This window comes from Diaphorina citri, unplaced genomic scaffold (assembly GCF_000475195.1).
Source record: "Diaphorina citri unplaced genomic scaffold, Diaci psyllid genome assembly version 1.1 scaffold2132, whole genome shotgun sequence".
NCBI classification, from domain to species: Eukaryota; Metazoa; Arthropoda; class Insecta; order Hemiptera; family Psyllidae; genus Diaphorina; species Diaphorina citri.
In genome coordinates this window covers 27,442-49,162 of record NW_007379557.1, presented here as the reverse complement: position 1 = coordinate 49,162, position 21,721 = coordinate 27,442, and the positions used below count along the sequence as shown (strand labels likewise).

Sequence of the window (21,721 nt, the reverse complement as noted above, 5' to 3'; positions counted from 1 at the left end):
TTTACTGCAAGCATTTTAATCATATAACGATTACCTAACTAACATTAGACAAAAAATACTACCTAAAAGAGAAAATTCCTTACCTGACAAAAAAGTTAAAATACCCCTTTTTATTTAAAACTGACATAAAAAAGCCGGAACTGATTTTTCGGTGTATTAATATTTTGACCTTATGACCAAACTTTCTGGAATGTTGACAATAACGAATAGAGTCACCTTTTTGGTGTGTGTTAGGAGTCGAGCACACGTGAATTTACACTCTTTCTTTGTTGGGGGCTTTACACTCTAGACCGAGGCACATTAGAATGTCAATTTTGTAAGAGGAATTTTACGACAGAGGTTTATGGATTTTGTAACCCCTGGGATTACTTAAGACATACGGACAAATTTACTACTATGTAGATGGGGGAACAAGAAACTAAAGTATTTCTTTTTTTCTGGTTGGAGTTTTACCATTTGGAAAAATAGGATAGTCACATATATGATGTAAGACATACAAATACAAGTCTGTGAAGTTATTTACAATTAATCGTTTGTTTTTTTTGAAACGCAGATATATTTTCGGCTGAAGTAAGCCTCCTTTTATTGGACCAATAACACTGTAGGTATAATAAACATTTGTCTTATCAAACTGAATGTCTCACAGGTTTATAGATTATGGGCTCTAGTAACCAGTCTGACGCATGCTTCAACCGGTAGCTCACTACCCTCGTTATCTTGACCCTATCGCGTGTTGGTTACCCCTTGACACACAAAACAATTAGTGGGCATACTTCACTACGATTGTCCCTATAGTCCGGACAGACACAATTACATTGCAACACGTGGCTCTGCACTGGCATCTCTACCCTTTTAGTTTGCTATCAACAAACTTCATTGACAATTTATGTTACTAAATAGCCTATATCTAAATCAACATATACACACACGCGCTCACATAGAGTCCATTGAGGTTGTGGACATATACATTCAGCGATTTGCATACATTCGTAGGATTGCACATGGCATTAAATCTTTTTAACTTTCCATTAAGTTAATGTCTACATCATAAACCTCTGAGTACATTGTCATTGTTTCGTCTAAAGGTTTTAAAGATTCTATATCACATTTATATTTATATAAGTCAATAGTCTTTTAGGTGTTGACTATTACATTAGTTATTGTCACACACGTTGGGATGCACTTGTTCAAAGCCAACTATTATCACTTATACCAAAGCTCATTAATCCATTTTCGTTATATTACCACTGTTGCTCTTAAGGGCTAATATGGCTGTGCCCTCGATACATATACTTTATTTAGCAAGTTACTTGTCCATTTTCAAGCAGAGTCCTTGCCGACCGAAATTGAGGATCCGTGTAACAGGAGAGAGAACAAGATTTTCTCCGGGGCTTTAAAAAGGTATTAAAATATTTTTTTTTTTTTTTTTTTTTTTTTTTTTTGTTTTTTAGAATGAACAAAGAGAGGTCAAAGTTTCAATACTATTTCGCATTTACCTAGTTTGTCTCTGTCTTTGTTTCTCTATAGCTCTCGCTTATTGAGTTTTCACTAAGTCAATATTCCCAGTTGTTTTCCCGTTTATCTGTTTTTCTCGCCATAAATTGCGAACTGTTTGTCCGATTTGATTGAAATTTGGCACAAATATCAAACACAAAGAAAATTTTTACTTACGCATTTTCATTTGGTCGGACCTTTTTAGGGGGCATAGGGGCCCCAAAGTTTTCATAAACCAAACTGATGCTCAATTCCGTCCTATTCCTTAGTGCTGATACTTGTGTAGATACACACATATTTATTTTATAAAATTTACACCTATTTTGTACCAAATACATAGGACCTTGTTTAGACGGCGGGGTAAAAGGACTTTTCAGTCTCATTCTGGCAGGATAAACAGGGTGTATTCTATTCTCTCCCCCGCAGATTCTCAACTGACCGTCACCTGGGAGAATGTGCGTCTACAGGATAAACCAGAAGCCGGCGGTTTCACTTTCCAAGCCACCCTGTACAAATCTGGCAACATTGCATTCGTGTACAAGTCAATCCCTGTGGTGGCTATTGATGATGATCACCACCCTGTCAAAGTTGGCCTGTCCGATTCCTATGTTATGGACAAGACCATCTTCTGTAAGTATATAACACCCTGTCAAAGTCGGCCTGTCCGATTCCTATGTTATCTTCTGTAAGTAGAATAAAATATAGAATAGAAATAAATATAATTATTTTTATAAAATGGATTTTACACGGAGATTGTTAAAACATCTTGAAACAGTTCACTTTTACCTAAGTACCTTCTGTAAGTATACAGAGTGTTCGAAAAATCCTGGAACCCCTGAATATTTTTTGAACGGTTAATAATGAGAAGCTGAAATTTGGAGTTGTGTTTTATCTTTAAAAATACTTTTTTTTTTAAGTAGTCGCCAAATTTTGGCCGGGCCAGGGTCGGCCCCAAGGGTAGCAACTTCGAAATTTTAAATTTAACCCCTGTGATACATCGAAGATCTCAAAAAAAAACGTAGTTCTTTGGTGCAAGTTCGAACTCGATCCAACAACCAGGGCCGGAGTTATGGCCTATTCAATTTTTCGTTTTTCCATGTTCTTCCGGCAATAGGGGAACCACCAAAAATGGGAAATTAATTTTGATCGGTTCAAATAGGTCCCACTAATCCACTAATGAATGATTCACGTTGAAATGTAGCCTCAAAAAATGAAATTTAGAAACAATCCATTTTTACCCTCTGAGGCCAGGATTGAAAATCTATGTATTTCAAAGAGTTCTTGTAACCAAAATTAGCGTCCCGTTATCTGAACTCTTTAACTTTATTTGACGAAAACTCGTTTCTGCGCTTATGCAGAGTTCAATTAACGGGACGCTAATTTTTGCAAAAAGTCTCTATTACTTTCGTATTTTATTCTTTTTTTCCCCCTTTTTTTTCCTTTTATTACTGTTATCACTTTTTTTAAAAATTAATCAGGGTGTTTCTTTTGTAAAATGTACCCCCCATAATGTATCAAATATATAAGACCTTGGTTATGGTTAGACTGCGGGGGAAAAGGGACTTTTCAGTCCTATCCCAGCAGGATAAACAAGGTATATTCTATTCTATTCTATTCTAAAATTCCTCATTTTCTTTCCTTCCAGTTGTTCGCAGGAAAACCATCTACGAGTATGCGTCCCGTTATCTGAACTCTTTAACTTTATTTGACGAAAACTCGTTTCTGCGCTTATGCAGAGTTCAATTAACGGGACGCTAATTTTGGTTGTAAAAAGTCTCTATTATTTTTCGACTTTTGTGTTTTATGCTAAAATTCCTCATTTTTTTTTCCTTCCAGTTGTTCGCAGGAAAACCATCTACGAGTACCATCGCGTACAATTCTCTCACACGGACATCAGTAATTGGACCTCTATCTATTTGACTGCTCTGCCTACCTGTCTGGATCATAAGGACTGTGATTCCTGCCTGTCCGACGTCACTTCTCAGTTCACGGTAAGTCACCCGTCCAGATACTGGCCATGCTCAACGTTGCTGCAATAGTGAGCTTGGGCGCTTTGCTGATCAATTGGCTAAAAATAACAATAACCACATTAAGAGTTTAAATTCAACTGATTCTAGCTATCTGATTGGTTGAAAAAAAGAAGCCCAGAGAGTTTATCTTATTTCGGCCTCAGCTGTAATTGTATTTTAGTCTCTTCAAAATGACTTTGAAGTTTTAATCCTATTTTGGAAGAATTTCGCCAGGGCCCTGAAAAAAGTCCCTTTATATCAACAGATTAACATTGTACTTTTTTTTCGTCGCATTTCTATTTGAGTTTGTTTTTATTGTATGTGTAACATCTAGTCAAATAAGAAACAACCTATATAAATGGATAACATACTGGAGAAAACTGTATTCAAATACATTCCAAAATCTCGAATGAATAAACATGAAATTTGAAAACAGAAGTTTTTCACAATCAAAATAATAAGTGCCCTGGCAACGGTTACCAAGACAACATTATCTTACAGTATGTACGACATTTTTTAACCCTTTCAATCTCGTTTACTTCTCTTCGATGCCTCTTTATCTTAAAATTCTTAACCCATTCTCATCCCCTGTTCCCCAGTGTTTCAAAACTCAGAACATACATTTTTCATATAAATGGTATACCCATCCGTATAAGCAGAGCTTGTGCCACGGATGGGGAGTTGTTTTTATTGTATGTACGACGTTTTTTAACCCTTTCAATCTCGTTTACTTTTCTTCGATGCCTCTTTATCTTAAAATTCTTAACCCATTCTCATCCCCTGTTCCAGTGTTTCTGGTGCCCTACCGCGCAGCGCTGCTCCACAGGGCTAGACCGTAATCGTCAGGATTGGGTTCAGAAGGGGTGTGATCGTATCATGGTGACCAGCGCTCAGTATTGTTCTACGAGCCTGAACTATGCCCCGCATAGCATGGGCCCTGGAGGCGAAGTCAAGGCTCTCTCCGCTGAACGTAAGTGGAAACCATTTTGAACATAATGATGGAGGACTCCGTAACTTTCAGAATTTCCATTTAAATTTTTGAAATGAAGGGAAGAGAGAAACAATAGAATTTATTGGTGAGCTGCCCAAAGTTTGCGTTGCTGACTGATGCCCGCATAGCATGGGCCCTGGAGGCGAAGTCAAGGCTCTCTCCGCTGAACGTAAGTAGAAACCAATTTCAACATAATGATGGAGGACTTCGTAACTTTGTGAATTTCCATTTAATTTTTTGAAATGAAGGGAAGAGAGAAACAATAAAATTTATTGATGGGTTTGGGTTGCCAACTACCCGCATAGCATGGGCCCTGGAGGCGAAGTCAAGGCTCTCTCCGCTGAACGTAAGTAGAAACCAATTTCAACATAATGATGGAGGACTCCGTAACTTTGTGAATTTCCATTTAAATTTTTGAAATGAAGGGAAGAGAGAAACAATAAAATTTATTGATGAGCTGCCCAAAGTTTGGGTTGCTGACTGATTAAACCTTGTGAATATACGTGGTGAGTTTTTTTTTTTTATATCTGGGTTTTTCACAAGCAACAAATGTTGTTTTCAATTTGTTGAGGCATTTTCCTTCGTGTATCCCAATACTTAAATCGCACGAAACTAAGAAACACATCCATCATCCTTACCGTCCACCTTCAGACCTGGAAGAAATGGAAAGCGCCACGGCCCCCATGGCGCTCCTACCACCCAACCACAAGCTGGAGAAGATACGCCAGCCCCAGTATACACTGGCTAAACCCGACCTGGCCCGGCCTATGGGGAAAGGCAAGGGAACAAAAGTGACCTCTGGTGGAGATAATCGGAAGAAGAGCGAAGGTTTGAAACCCTCCCTCCCGAAAGGGTGGTTTTTTCTATCCGTGTGAATTGTTTGTGTGGTTTTTAATTTAAATTTGTAGTTTTGAGATCAGTGTATTGAAATTAAAATATAAAACTAGGAGGACGTTTAGGATCCACTATGCATATGAATTTTAGGAAAGCACTAAAAGGAATCCCTAATCATTAAGGTACGACTGTGCATTCGGCCCTAAGACTCTGTAGAGGACACTTCTACTCCTTAGCATGGTTCGTTCATTATTATTTTTTTGGTCGGTACTAGGTGAGGGTTGATGGTCGGTTCTCCGTTGTGGACTCCTACTTAGAATTGACCTTCCCATTCTTCACAAAGCCTTCAATGAAGTATCCTTTGAACCACTGATATATATCTTTTGGATTGTACGGACCTTTATCAAACTACGATCGCTACCCAGTCTCCATCTCAAAACCGACTGATATACTTCCCATCTTCACCCTCCATCCCAAAATTATCCTCCCCTTCCTCTCCATATACCAACCACACTCAATGTTGCTTAACATCTCAAAACCGACTGATATACTTCCCATCTTCACTCTCCATGCCAAAGTTGTCCTCCCCTCCCTCTCCATATACCAACCACACTCAATGTTGCTTAACATCTCAAAACCGACTGATATACTTCCCATCTTCACCCTCCATCCCAAAATTATCCTCCCCTTCCTCTCCATATACCAACCACACTCAATGTTGCTTAACATCTCAAAACCGACTGATATACTTCCCATCTTCACCCTCCATCCCAAAGTTGTCCTCCCCTTTCCTCTCCATATACCAACCACGCTCAATGTTGCTTAACATCTCAAAACCGACTGATATACTTCCCATCTTCACCCTCCATCCCAAAGTTGTCCTCTCCTTTCACTTCCTCCTGCCCTTCCACTTTAGCGGCATGCCTTTTCTTCTCTGCGCGCCGAATATTCGTCACGAACGTTTTTCCCTTGTCGGCGAAATGTTCCTCAATGTCGCGCAGCGTGCGCCCTTCTGTCTCCGGCATGACGAAGTACATGTACAGGGTGCCCACGACACTGATGGCGGCGTAGAAATACAGGGTGCCCCACAAGTGAAACGTGTCGAGCATCGGGTAGTAGAGCTTGTTGACGGCGAACGCGAATATGTAGCTGGAGGAACCGCTCGCGCCGGACGCCGTGGCGCGGATGTTGTTGGGAAACACCTGGTGAAACAGATAAACACTTGGTGAGACAGATAGAGTGAAACACTTGATACAGAATGAACATTTCGTGAGACAGTGATACGGGGAAATCTGTTTTATAGAAAGTGAAATGTTAAGTGATGTAGGAAGACGAATCAAAACAGAAGTAGAGAGAGAGAGGGGCCAAGATGAAACATAGATAGTTAGAGGGGAGAATGAGACAAAAGAAAAGAAGTGGGTGGGGAAAAAACTAAGGTTTTCAGTGACTTTGGTTTTACCGTCCACTTGCGACTAAATGTACTCGCCTACTTGCATTAACCTCACCTAGTCTGAGTTTGGGCGGGAAAAGCCAGCAGGACGCGATAGCCTACTTGCGTACTGCAGTACTAGTTGCGTACTAAATTTTCAGGTAGACAGTACTACTTGCGTACTAAAGATGTACTACTTGCGTACTGCAGTACTAGTTGCGTACTAAATTTTCAGGTAGACAGTACTACTTGCGTACTAGAGATGTACTACTTGCGTACTGGAGTACTAGTTGCGTACTAAATTTTCAGGTAGACAGTACTACTACCAGTTTCGATTGTTTTTTGGTTGCTATGGATACGATATACACTGGAATGCAAAAAAAAGGACAGTTTTCATTTTTATGGAACACTCTTACAGCCATTTCAAAGTCAATCTGTTCCAAATTTTTAAAGTTTAAAACTTATTCCACAACTTATTCCACATTTTCAGCATAAAACCGATTATTCTTTTTCATTTTTATTATTATTCTTTTTTTACTCACAGGGTATGTAGATATGCGGTCTTGTGGAATAAGTTTTAAATTTTACAGCAAAAAATATCATTAATGGTTTTACCGAAAAATTTTGAACACTGAACAGCAGTTTGAGAAAAACCAAAAAATAGGAAAAGGAATCCCTAATCATTAAGGTACGACTGTGCATTCGGCCCTAAGACTCTGTAGAGGACACTTCTACTCCTTAGCATGGTTCGTTCATTATTATTTTTTTGGTCGGTACTAGGTGAGGGTTGATGGTCGGTTCTCCGTTGTGGACTCCTACTTAGAATTGACCTTCCCATTCTTCACAAAGCCTTCAATGAAGTATCCTTTGAACCACTGATATATATCTTTTGGATTGTACGGACCTTTATCAAACTACCGTCACTACCCGGCCTCCATCTCAAAACCGACTGATATACTTCCCATCTTCACCCTCCATCCCAAAGTTGTCCTCACACCTACTTAGAATTGACCTTCTCATTCTTCACAAAGCCTTCAATGAAGTATCCTTTGAACCACTGATATATATCTTTTGGATTGTATGGACCTTTACCAAACTGCCGTCGCTACCCGGCCTCCATCTCAAAACCGACTGATATACTTCCCATCTTCACTCTCCAGCCCAAAGTTATCCTCCCCTTCCTCTCCATATACCAACCACACTCAATGTTGCTTAACATCTCAAAACCGACTGATATACTTCCCATCTTCACCCTCCATCCCAAAGTTATCCTCCCCCTTCACTTCCTCCTGCCCTTCCACTCTAGCGGCATGCCTTTTCTTCTCTGCGCGCCGAATATTCGTCACGAACGTCTTTCCCTTGTCGGCGAAATGTTCCTCAATGTCGCGCAGCGTGCGCCCTTCTGTCTCCGGCATGACGAAGTACATGTACAGGGTGCCCACGACACTGATGGCGGCGTAGAAATACAGGGTGCCCCACAAGTGAAACGTGTCGAGCATCGGGTAGTAGAGCTTGTTGACGGCGAACGCGAATATGTAGCTGGAGGAACCGCTCGCCCCGGACGCCGTGGCGCGGATGTTGTTGGGAAACACCTGATGAAACAGATAAACACTTGGTGAGACAGATAGAGTGAAACACTTGATACAGAATAAAACATATCAGTGATACAGACTACAGAGCTTTATTTATTTATTTTTTTTTAATGCTCCATGGATAAAGAGTCTACCTGATAGTGTGTGTGTACATCAGGTATCAGGTAGACCTGACAGGCGGTAGACCTATCAGGTCTACCTAATAGTGTGTGTGTGTGTACATTAGATATCAGGTAGACCTGACAGGCGGTAGACTTGTCAGGTCTACCTGATAGTGAGTGGCTGGCCTAATGTTACTGGATGTCAATGGTGATTACACAAGGCCAGTAATTGACAGCCTACACTGAGAAAAATAAGTAATATACTGATAGGGTGCCACAAGTTTTTGAAACTTAGTTTTAGTATTCTATAGTAAAGTGTCGAGCTTCCTGATATATGTACATAAAGTTCAATATTAAGGTGCGTCCACACATAGACGACCGGCCGTCGGCGTCGACACCCTAGTTTGAAAGAGTGAGTTAAGACAGTGAGTGAGACAAAAGAAAAGAAGTGGGTGGGGGAAAAAACTAAGGTTTTCAGTGTCGTTGGTTTTACCGTCCACTTGCGACTAAATGTACCTACTCGCCTACTTACATTAACCTCACCTAGCCTGAGTTTGGGCGGGAAAAGCCAGCAGGACGCGATAGCCCAGATGGTCACCCATCCAGATACTAACCACGCACAGCGTTGCTTAACTTTAGTGATCCATCGGAAACTGGTGTATTCAATGTGCTGTCGCCTCTACACCGTATTCTAGAGTCTAGAGCAGTCGTTCTCAAACTTTTTCTGGCCGCGGAGCACCAAGCAACTGCTGTAAACTCTACGGAGCACCCCCCCCCAACCCTTTAGGAATTTTCAAAAATAATTCGGAATGATTCGGAAATGTTCATTAGCGTACGGTCCGTACGGCTTGTTCCAATACTTCCCATTTGACTAAACATATTCGTGCGATTTTTTTTTTTTTAATTCGGTAAGAAAAATGAAACTATGCGGAGTACCTGGAAGCTCTTCGCGGAGCACAGTTTGAGAACCACTGGTCTAGAGCTATAACCTAGCTCGCTATCTGGGTCCCCCATCCGTGGCACAAGCATTGCTTTTACGAAGATTAGGCAGAAAAGAACCATCCGCAAGGGATATTGCCTTATGAACGATTCTTTACTGGTTATTGCTGTTCAAAGTAAACTTACTTCACCAATAAGCATCCAAGGTAAGAGCCGAATACAGATGTGTGTCAGGAAAGCGGCTAGCACCAAAAACACGGTGGGTACCAAAGGACTATCCCAGCCATAGCTTAGATGAAACTGAGCGTATACTGCTACCACGATGAAACACGCTGCACTGCCACCTGGCGATGAAACAGAGGAATTAATGAAACACTTGGTTTATTTATTTATCTGTCGTAGGGAAAAAATCTTAGAAAAGACAGGAAAAAAACCTTAGAATAATATATGAATTTCTCTGAACACTTGGTTTATTTATTTATCTGTCGTAGGGAAAAAATCTTAGAAAAGACAGGAAAAAAACCTTAGAATAATATATTAATTTCTCTGTTTAGATTTGGACACTTTTTTGCCTATTTTAGAGTTTTTTTTATGTTTGATAGAGGGAACGGTAACTGCTAAGGTCTAATCATCCCGAAAGGGAAGAGAGAAAGGAAGACAGCATAGGAGAAAGCCAGCCGTTCCGAGAACAAATCTTATCTCTTCAGGATAAAATCCGCCCCGGGCGGGAATCAAATCAAACTCGCGACCTAGACCTGGAGTTGTATTTTTCAGGGCCGTATTTATAATGAGGGACTGGCCCCCCACCCTCGACAAAATCCTGAATACGGCCCTGTTATTTTTCTTTAGGTTTAGTACAGGCGCTACCACGCCACCTAGTGGTTGAACTAATTCCCCTATTTTCCTTTGAAAGAGGGGAAATTAGCTACAGAAGAGGGGAAATCGTCCAAGTTTCCGACAGGAAAATATATTTTGGTTGGAATGGAGGAGTTGCAATTGGGAAAATATTATTTTAATAAAAGGCCGATCCCCACGTAAAAAGTTGTGAAAAATCCAAATCTGAGGTCAAAACTCCGAAAAAGTAACTTTTTTTTTAAAGAGGTTTGACAGAGGGAACTGTAACTGCTAAGGTCTAATCATCCCGAAAGGGAAGAGAGAAAGGAAGACAGCATAGGAGAAAGCCAGCCGTTCCGAGAACAAATCTTATCTCTTCAGGATAAAATCCGCCCCGGGCGGGAATCAAACTCGCGACCTAGACCTTGTATTTTCCAGGGCCGTATTTATAATGAGGGACTGGCCCCCCACCCTCGACAAAATCCTGAATACGGCCCTGTTATTTTTCTTTAGGTTTAGAACAGGCACTACCACGTCACCTAGTGATTGAACTAATTCCCCTTTTTTCCTTTGAAAGAGGGGAAATTAGCTACAGAAGAGGGGAAATCGTCCAAGTTTCCGACAGGAAAATACATTTTGGTTGGAATGGAGGAGTTGCAATTGGGAAAATATTATTAATAAACAAGAGGGGAAATTAGCTACAGAAGAGGGGAAATCGTCCAAGTTTCCGACAGGAAAATACATTTTGGTTGGAGTGTAGTGCAGATTTTTTTTTTTTTTTTTTGTATCTGTGTAATAGTAGATTTCACCAATGACTTAATGAGAGATTTCACTAATGGGAAAATTTTTAATGATCAAAAAGGAGTTTTTAATAACCCAAAAAGGAATTTTTAAAAACTTTTTGTATAGTTAAAACTCCTTTTTGGATCATTAAAAATTCTCCGATTAGTGAAATCTCTCATTAGGTCATTGGTGAAATCCACCATAAGTGTAGTAACTGTTCTGTATTTTTCGTACTCAAGTGTACTCTGCCGGGTTACTACTACCCACAAATGCTCCTCTCACTATAGCTCCCACATCTCGGGATGAGAGTTGGATGTTGCCAACATTATTTAAGCCCAATAAATATTAATGCAACAGTAACCATAAATTAATGTAATGGTTTGAATACAGTAGGGCGTTGTTCTATGTACAGATGTATGTTCCGTATATAATATACATTATGTACAGGTGGGATTTCCATCCCGCTGAGTGTATCTCGTATTACAGGAAAATTAAAACTGGAAGTGTAAAAAAAAAAAACAATGTTTGTGTTAATATAAGTGGTGATGTCCTTTTGCATAATTATTATCATCTTGTTCTGCCGAAAGATGGATTTCCGACTTTCGACCCATCAGTGTCTTCCTCAATTTGTCCTTTTCTAAATCTAATGTCCTCACAGACTTAGTTGGGAAGTTATAAACAAAGAAAAGAATCTAAGGTCCTTTTGCATAATTATTATCATCTTGTTCTGCCGAAAGATGGATTTCCGACTTTCGACCCATCAGTGTCTTCCTCAATTTGTCCTTCTCTAATGTCCTCACATACTTATTTGGGAAGTTATGGGGAAACGAAAAGAATCTAATATTAGCCTCCAAGGATCATACAGTCCAGTGGATCCTTTCCTTTATTGCCCAATTTCATCAAAATCGGATGGCCAGTTTGAGAGTAATGTTGATACAAACGGACACTCTACATGGAAAAAAGGTAAAAAAGACGAGTTAAAACTTCACTTCATCCGTTCAAAAAGGTGATATTTTGACGTCACTTTTTCTTGGAGTTTTTTGTTTCTTCAAGATAGTGGAATTTAAATGTGTTGTGTGTCATCACGGGAGTACAGTGTTGTCGCTAGGTATGATATCGGCGTGCTTGAGACTCTCATGTTCCGAGAGCTGTATCTCACGATCTAGAGAACGCATTTTCTTCGTTTTAGTCTCAATATTTTTTTTTTAATTTTTATAGTTTTTTCTGAGACAATAAAAAAAAATCATGAGAATCACCAATTGGGAAAATATTATTAATAAAAGGCCGATCCCTACGTAAAAAGTTGTGAAAAATCCAAATCTTAGGCCAAAACTCAGAAAAAGTAACTTTAAAAGGTCGAAAATTCAAGTTTTAATTGCCGTTCTAATGAAAAATTTCAAAGAGTTGTGACGTCAGATTTCACGTCAAAATGCGCAGAAACCAGAAACGCTTGCGCACAAACAAACGAAGCGGGAGTCATGAATTATGACGTCATCGCCTACGGGAACATATGGCGTGACGTCAAAGTTTACGATTTACCGGTATTTTTTTAAATCGATTTATCTCGGGATCTGTGTTCAGCTTACAATCTGTTAAATTCCATTTGATTAGTATAGGCTTAATAGGGCTGTTAACCTAACAGGCTGTTTGGGGTTAAAAATATGTTGGTGAAACACACCTGAGCTAATATCGTCATAAAAGAGCTTATTGTTAATTAGATTCATATTAGACACGCAAATTAGATAATGGCTTACCTTATTTTATAATTGACACAAAGAACCCTAGTCAATTATGAAATAAGGTAAGCCATTATAAAAGAGCTTACCTGTAGAAATTAATGCCAGAGGTCGCTTGCCAGTATAATGAATGAGAACCACACAGAGTAATGCCCCACCCAATTCTGCAACACCTAGAAGAAGGGTGGCAAAGTAGGGGTCCAGGGGGGCGTGAATCGACTCGAAAATGCCAACCTGGGGAGGAGAGAGAAAAGTTTGAGAACAGCTGGTGGCAGATTTTTAGGGAGGTACCCAAAGTGAGGTAAGACAGAAATGCCCTTTTTTTCTAAGGTCGTCACTGAATAACTGCTAGAGTTTTTAATGATGTTTCGGCTGTTTTATCGTCCGTTCCACGACAAGCTACTCGCCTCCTAACATTAATTAACCTCGTAAAGTCTGAGTAGGGTTGAGAAAACTCAACAGTACACAACTGCTCAGAAGATACCCCATACGATTACCTACCACATGAAAAGTTTTTATCAGATTTCCAATGTTAACTCCTAGGTGCATTCAGCGAAACTATCACCGCTGATTACTCTAAAGTCTAACGGCACCGTTACTCACCGCATAGGTCTGCAACGTGGTCATGCCGCCAAACTGTCCGATGAAGAACAGTGACGTCACAATAGCGTACGGTAGCAGGAACGTCCGACGCATATACATGCGATAGTTTGGCCGTCTCTGACCGTCCTTGCCAAGGCGTTTCAATTCGGACTCTTCAATAGCCTTGGTGATCTGGCTGAGTTCTGTCTGAACCTTGTCCGGCGTCACCCAGCCTCGTAACCAACACAGCGAGGCCGAGGCCTCTTGCATACGGCCCTGACCTGGAATAGAGAGGAAACATTAGGCCTCTTGCATACGGCCCTGACCTGGAATAGAGAGGAAACATTAGGTCTCTTGAATACGGCCTTGACCTGGAATAGAGAGGAAACATTAGGCCTCTTGCATACGGCCCTGACCTGGAATAGAGAGGAAACATTAGGGCCGGCTGGATTATAAGAGGCCAGTGGACATTTCTGCTATTGGTCTCGTCTAGGTAAACAGTAAACTCCAAGGATAAGCCGTATTTTCCTTTCCGAATTTCCCCTCTTTAGGAGTGATAGTGCCAGTCTGTAATAAACCATAGGAAAAAGAGTTTTGGAAGAGGGGAAATTTAAAAAGAAAAACTAATCCAGAGTTTCAATTTTCCTTTCCGAATTTCCCCTCTTTAGGAGTGATAGTGCCAGTCTGTAATAAACCATAGGAAAAAGAGTTTTGGAAGAGGGGAAATTCCAAAAGAAAAACTAATCCAGAGTATCAACAGGTTTGAACTTTGAAATACATAATGCTAAGCACATTGCGTACTTAAGAGTTAGGGGCGGATTTTATCCTGATGGGATAATGTTCGTTCTCGGAACGGCTGGCTTTCTCCTACCCTGTCTTCCTTCTCTCTTCGATTTCGGACCATAGCAGTTACAGTTCCCTCTGTCAAACCTCTTAAAAAAAAGTTTTGGAAGAGGGGAAATTCCAGAAGAAAAACTAATCCAGAGTACCTATCAATAGGTTTGAACTTTGAAATACATAATGCTAAGCACATTGCATACTTGAGAGTTACACGGCATTCATACAAAATATGTACCTTGATTACCTTGCTTTCCCGCTATCTACTATCAAGAAATGGTCGCTCACTGTTGTAGGTGAATGGTATCTGGTTAATCTTTTTTACTTTCTTTTCTACAGAAATAACTGGATGTATCTATACACTGAGGCCCCCGAAAAGTATATACGCTCTTCGCCACTGTTCAAGATTATGCATTAACAAACACAAACAAGAAGCACCCTACTTTAAAAGCAAGTGCGTAGATTTTACCTTGTGCTTTCTTTCATTGTTTGTTTTTACGATTGATTGTTTGTTTGTTTGTTTGTTTGTTGATTTATTTTGTTTGTTTACTGAGGAAGTAGGGAAGGAGGAGGAGGAGGAGGAGACGGATAAGAAGGGAGAGAAGAAAAGGAATTAGAGGAAGAAGGATGTAGGGATGAAGAGGAGGAAGAGCAAGAAAAAGGGAAAGGGAGAGGAAGAAGATGGAGGAGGAATGGAAAAGATGAATAAGAGGGAAGAGAAAGGAAGAGGAGAGGAAGAAGGATATAGGAATGAAGACGAGGAGGAGAGAAAAAGGAAGCGGAAAGAATAGGAAGAAGGAGAAGAGAAGGAGAAAGGAAAAAGAGGAAGAAGAGGATGGGGACAAGAAGAAGGAAGAGAAGGAGGAGGAGAGGAAAAGGGGAGGAAGCGAGAAAGAGAGAGAAGGAAATTGAAGAGGAGGTCGTTGGGGGAAGTAAGGAAAGGGAAGGAGAGAGTAAGATAAGGAGGAGGAGGACGAAGAGAAGTTTGAGGAAAAGAAATGATGGAGAATGAGAAAGAAGAGGAAGAAAAAGAAGAAGAAGAAGAAGAAGAGGAAGAAGAAGAAGGAGAAGAAGAAGAAGAAGAGGAAGAAGAAGAAGAAGAAGGAGAAGAAGAGGAAGAAGAAGAAGAAGAAGGAGAAGACAGAGGAGGGAAAGAAAGAGAACGGAGGAAGAGAGTTTTAATGGAAAAAGCGACCCATCACAGAGGATAGGTTATATAGACCTGATCAGGTATACCTATCGTCAGGTCTACCTGACAGTGAGTGGCTGGCCTAAGGTAGAAACAGAAGTGAGGTGAGGTATAAATATAATTTGATTAAAGGTGTACGCCAGGGCTTTCTAAATGTCACGGGGTCGGTATTATTATACTGCGAAGTAGAAGGCAGGAAGTTGAAATAAAGGAAGAGGAAAATGTAAAAACTTTGCGTTTTTCTTACATAACATCATTAGTAACTTGGAATAAGATACATAGATAAATAAGTACATAAGTAGGTAGATAAGTACATAGGTATTTAGTTAGGTAGGTATATAGGGGTGGGAAGTTACGAAAGTACGAGTAACTAGGTAGTAGTTGTACAAACATACAACTTGTATTCTTTGGCGTACGTAATGCTTAAATAATATCCCTTGTTTTCGGAGAAAAGAAGGAGAGAGAGATATAGGGAGAGAGAGGGAGAGAGAGAGAGAGAGAGAGAGAGAGAGAGAATGAAATTTGAAGCGAAAAAAAGTTTCTACCTCCATATACCTAAGTAGGTATCTATGTATAATAATAGGTAGAGCGAGATATTAGAAACAAAAGCAGGTAGGTAGGTAGGTATTTGTAGGTATTTACCTAAAAAAGAAACATTAGGCCTCTTGCATACGGCCCTGACCTGGAATAGAGAGGAAACATTAGGCCTCTTGCATACGGCCCTGACCTAGAATAGAGAGGAAACATTAGGCCTCTTACATACGGCCCTGACCTGGAATAGAGAGGAAACATTAGGCCTCTTGCATACGGCCCTGACCTGGAATAGAGAGGAAACATTAGGCCTCTTGCATACGGCCCTGACCTGAAATAGAGAGGAAACATTAGGCCTCTTGCATACGGCCCTGACCTGGAATAGAGAGGAAACATAAGGGTCGACTGGATTATAAGAGGCCAGTGGACATTTCTCCCATTGGTCTCGAGTAGATAAACAGTAAACTCCAAGGATAAGCCGTATTTTCCTTTCCGAATTTCCCCTCTTCAGGAGTGATAGTGCCAGTCTGTAATAAACCATAGGAAAAAGAGTTTTGGAAGAGGGGAAATTCCAGAAGAAAAACTAATCCAGAGTAGGTATCAATAGGTTTGAACTTTGAAATACATAATGCTAAGCACATTGCATACTTAAGAGTTACACGGCATTCATACAAAATATGTACCTTGATTACCTTGCTTTCCCGCTATCTAGGTACTATCAAGAAAATGGTCGCTCACTGTTGTAGGTTTATCATCCCCTAAGCTTACAGGAACTTCTAGGGGGTGAGGGTGTTTCCTTCTTCTGTTGGTTCTCAGCTTCAAAGTGAAGTTCTATGGATAGGTAATGTATTTGTCAGATTCATATCAGGTTTTCTTCAATTAGTTTTTCTTTAATTTTCTGCTTGATAATTCTTGAATTATCTTCATCCAGAAATTCTGCACAATAAGTTTCAAGTAAACTTGGAATTACAAAGGACATTGGTCATAAATCTATTAATACAAGATGAAAATAAATGATAAAAGGCATTTAGCTAAAACTGGTTCAAGATACTAACTGATAAGCTTATCAGGCTTATCAGTTAGTAACTGATACTAACTGATAAGCCAATAGGAAAGTACTTACTGATTAGCCAATGGGTATTAAGTATACTTACTGATCAGCCAATGAGGGCTCTCCGGTATAAAGTACAAGGCACACAGGGCCAGGATGGGGAACAGTAGATTCAAAATGGCGGCCGAGCGCCAATGCAGGAAGGAGCCCAGAAATAGTTGACTGACCGTGCCGAATATGGTGGTCATTGATGCCGTAGCACTTAGCATGCCGCGGAGGTGCGGCTGAGTGATTTCCGCGACATAGGTGAGTACCTGCGGCAAATATGTACACATATGAATATCAGTAGCCCGTTCCATGAAAGTATGGAAAAATTAAAATTACTAATACCAATGGGGCAGCCATCTTGTAAAGAAAAGTACCCTTCTCCTCGTTGTTGTTGTTGTTGTTGTTGTTGTTGTTGTTGTTGTTGTTGTTGTTGTTGTTGTTGTTGTTGTTGTTGTTGTTCTTCTTCTTCTTCTTCTTCTTCTTCTTCTTCTTCTTCTTCTCCTTCTTCTTTTTTTCCTTCTTCTTCTCCTTCTTCTTTGCCTTTTTCTCCTTCTTCTTCTTCTCCTTCTTCTTTGCCTTTTTCCAGTCAAGTGGGGTCGGCTCAGTAAAAGTACCCTACCTTATGTACATTAGTAACATTACTATTATCACTTTTTTTTTATACTTGTAACTCTCAGTATTCCATACTTCCGTGGAACAGACTTCCATTCGGGAAATGGTTTTGTCTTCGCTCATCAGGTGAATTCGGGGATTGAGCTCAACATGTATTTGTATGATTCAACAAATTTTGTATGAACGCCTGGTATCTATGTATGTCTGCAATGTGCCATACACGTTTCATACGATTTGGTGTTTTGTACTGCTGTCCATTTTCATAAATTCAACCAAGCGATGAGGTACAATACTCCCTACTTATCACTTTTTATTCCATGCGCGGAAAACATTGACAAAGGTCAGGATAAAATCTTCCCCGGGCAGGAACCAAACCCGCAGCCTAGCGCTTACGAGGCAGACGCGCTGGCATTTGAAAAATAAAATAATAATTATAGGTAACTAACAAGCTCTATTCGCTTCTAGCCTTTTTTCGCGGGGGTTAATTAAGCCCTTTGCTTGCATAGCGGTAACTGAATAGCGAGAGAGAGAGAGAGAGAGAGAGAGAGAGAGATAGACAGAGAGAGAGAGAGAGAGAGAGAGAGGGAGAGAAAAAGAGAGAGAGAGAGAGATACAGAGAGGAGAGAGGGAGGGAGAGGGAGAAAGATTTAATTATCAATATTGCTTCTGGTACCCACAGGTATTATCTGCGTAATTCACGTGAAAATTAAATACGTGGAATGTCGAGTTAACTACGTTGGAAATTAAATCTACGTTGAGTTAAATACGTGGAATCGTGAAATCGTAAGGTCAGCCACTCACTATCAGGCCACCTGATCGTGCATACCTGACACCTGATGAAAAGATCCACCTGTCACGTCTACCTGACACCTGATGAGCACACACACACTCTTCGGTATATAGACCTGATCAGGTATACCTATCGTCAGGTCTACCTGATAGTGAGTGGCTATCCTAAGGTAGAAACAGAAGTGAGGTAGGTATGAATATAATTTGATTAAAGGTGTACGCAGGGCTTTCTAAATGTCACGGGGTCGGTATTATTATACTGCGAAGTAGAAGGCTCGTATCACAAATAAGATTAAAAATATGGGGGCACGGTTAGTCCAGTGGTAAAGCGCTTGCTTGCCATGCAGAAGGTCCCGGATTCGAATCCCACCATCGACAAAAAAATTGTACTCGTTTTTCGATTGCAAATATTTCAACGGGTTACCTTCTGGTGTTCTCGTGCAAAATTTGTACTCTTTTTTCGATTGCAAATATTTCAACGGGTTACTTTCTGGTGTTCTCGTGTTGACCCAGCACCTAAATGGGGAGTATTGTGCCTCTTCTCGCCCATCTGATGAGAGGCATACTACGGGATGGGCATGCTACGACACAGACCACATGCGTCCAATGTAGCAGTTGTATCATTGCTACGAAATAAAAACGGCAGTGAAACACTTATCTTAAAAAAAAAAAAAAATATACAACCATACATAACTAGTAAAAAATAGAAAGTAAAAAATCGGATAGACGCCATTAAAATTATACTGATGCGTTCAAAACCAAACATCGTCGACCGGCCGTCGATCGACGAGATGAATCTATGTTGTCAAGGCAGTGTAGACAGTTCAGTCGACATCGATCGATGTCCGGTCGACAATGTGGCTTTTCCTTGCCCCACTCAGGGTGGGTGAGATCTTTGGAAGACGGGTAGGTTGTCCCCGAATGGAGGGTAAAGCCACCGTTACTAAACAGCTGAAAACCTTTCGAGGTGTACAATGTTTTGGCACTAAAACTGACCATCGAAATTTTGACCCGATTACATTACTTTCCTTCCTTTAAGATAAGGAAAGTAAAAAGGTTGAATATTTCCTGTGACTTTTGCAACACGGGCCTAATTCTTGCTTTTTGCTCGATATCGCAGTAAGGGATAGGTTTTTTTTTTCTCCAAAGTTACCATTTCAAACTTTTTTCTGAAACTTTAATATTAAATTAAATCATTTGAAACAAAGTTTCGTGTAAGTTTCAAATGCCACACTGCTTTGCGACGTTTGTGTTTCTCTCTCTCTCTCTCGCTCTTTCCCCAAATGATTTGTCATGCTTTCTTGATTCGTACGTACCTATTTTTACATAATTTAAATGTACCTAGCTTAAAGTTTTCGTTAAATCCTTTTTTTTTCAATATAGGTCTCTTTCCGAAAAGTGAGGGGAGAAGAAGGATATTAGGACAGGAGAAAGCCAGGCGTTCCGAGAACGAACTTTATCAGTGTTACGACAACTTGTGCCCCGGCAGGAATCGAATCCGTGACCTAGACCTTAAAATAATAATAATAATAATAATAATAATAATAATAATAATAGTGCTTATTTATACTGCTCGCATAGGACTGAAAAGTCCCTTTACTCCAGCAGTAGGCTACTACTATTATTGTGGTCAAATTCTCAAATTATATGAGGATAAAATTCCATACCTCGGCTGGGATTGAACCCACGCCCTCCTGTTTAACAAGCGAGCGTCTTGACCACTACACCACCGAGGTAGGTTGAACATACTCATATTAGGTACCTATGTTTAAATTCTCATTAAATTAGTACCATTATTACACGTATTACCTTTCGAGAAATAGGTGAAGTAGATAGTTATATGTACCACCTACATTTTGGTGGAGATGCCAAAATTACCGCTCAAATTTTCTCTTCACCCCTTTACACCAAAACTGGTCTAAACATTTTGTCTGCTCATAATTAGGTATCTTCTCGGAAGTAGGTATGAAGTGAAAGGTAAACCCAAATCTGAAATGTTTCTTCATTTGGGATTGCATTGTGAGGTATGGAATCCTCCCTTGTACCTAAATACCCCTTAGGTACCCTGTCCTAATATTATGTAGCGTACTTGGAAATTCCCTGTGGAACTCATAAGCGGTTTCCTTAACAACAATATTCCCTATTGCTACATATTCCCTATTATGTTACATATTCCCTATTTTGTAAAGTGTGTTATCACTCCATTATTATTGGTGGTCAGGGCGTTTTTAGGGGGTCCGTCCGGGGCTATTTGACCGGGCGCGGGCTTTTCGAGGGACCCGGAACCAGCTTTTTCAAATAATAATAATAATAATCGCCTATTATGCCTTGAGAAATCCTTGAAAATATTGATGGAATTAAAGGAATATTTCTATAGGATAAAAAAAATGTTAGAAAAGCCCCATTTTTGAAGCTATCACCCCGAGCCCCGGTTAGCCTGAGAGCGCCCCTGTTGATGGAAAGGGGAACTCCATGTGAGGGCGAACATGCTGAATTTCTCTCATATAACTTCTCACGTTTTTGGTCGGTTTGCAACTTTTGACCTGATGGTACAGTGGTTCGTTGCTTCGTTGGTTTGGGTATCTTATGCTAAATGATCCTGAATGTAGGTCACATGAGACTATGAGAGTTATGGTGAATGTTCAGGGAAGGACTGTGCATTCATGTATTGTGTAGGCAAGAAACTTTGGGGAAGGAAAGGACTGTGTATGTTCCATTGTGGAGGCAGGTACATATTTTCAGGGGTCATCTCCCGACTTTGTGCTACTAAAAGTCGCTATACAACGTTTCAATGTACGACAGACCTAAGCATTTTAGATTTACCTAGAGGTCCTAGGTGATTGTAAATAATTGTACAGGTAATTCTAATTGTAATAACTAATAACGTGGCTGTGTGATGGCGCCTGACACTAGACAACCTAGAACCTAGAGGTACCATGATCAAGTTGATACTGCCTGGGAACACATAGGTTAAGTTACGTTGAGTAGAACACATAATATAATGGTGCCAGAATGAAGGGAAGGTTCAGAAACATCATGGACCACCGGCTGTGTGATGGCGCCTGGCGCCTGACACTAGACAACCTAGAGGTACCATGATCAAGTTGATACTGCCTGGGAACACATAGGTTAAGTTACGTTGAGTAGAACACATAATATAATGGTGCCAGAATGAAGGGAAGGTTCAGAAACATCATGGACCACTGGCTGTGTGATGGCGCCTGACACTAGACAACCAAGAGGTACCATGATCAAGTTTATACTGCCTTCCTTCTCTCTTCGATTTCGGGACGATAAGACCCTAGCAGTTACAGTTCCCTCTGTCAAACCTCTTTTTAAA

The 21,721-nt window shown here is 40.3% G+C and overlaps 2 protein-coding genes across 2 annotated transcripts in view; one reads left to right on the top strand and one right to left on the bottom strand.

The window, feature by feature from the left end:
- LOC103518256 (plexin domain-containing protein 2) overlaps positions 1-5,369 on the top strand; it is a 27,860-nt gene extending 22,491 nt beyond the window's left edge. Inside the window, exons 6-9 of the mRNA XM_026830123.1 lie at positions 1,921-2,124; positions 3,331-3,485; positions 4,293-4,473; positions 5,146-5,369. Of these exons, the coding sequence (XP_026685924.1) occupies positions 1,921-2,124; positions 3,331-3,485; positions 4,293-4,473; positions 5,146-5,369 (764 nt within the window). The remainder of the gene's footprint in view (positions 1-1,920; positions 2,125-3,330; positions 3,486-4,292; positions 4,474-5,145) is intronic.
- Positions 5,370-5,576: 207 nt separating this feature from the next.
- The window catches only part of LOC103518255 (facilitated trehalose transporter Tret1-like), a 42,443-nt gene continuing 26,298 nt past the window's right edge, over positions 5,577-21,721 (bottom strand). The window contains exons 5-10 of the mRNA XM_008483316.2: positions 21,476-21,495; positions 17,036-17,246; positions 13,346-13,605; positions 12,832-12,976; positions 9,576-9,733; positions 5,577-6,530 (exon numbers count right to left, since the gene is read on the bottom strand). Coding sequence (XP_008481538.1) covers positions 6,159-6,530; positions 9,576-9,733; positions 12,832-12,976; positions 13,346-13,605; positions 17,036-17,246; positions 21,476-21,495 — 1,166 coding nt within the window. The 3' untranslated portion in view covers positions 5,577-6,158. The remainder of the gene's footprint in view (positions 6,531-9,575; positions 9,734-12,831; positions 12,977-13,345; positions 13,606-17,035; positions 17,247-21,475; positions 21,496-21,721) is intronic.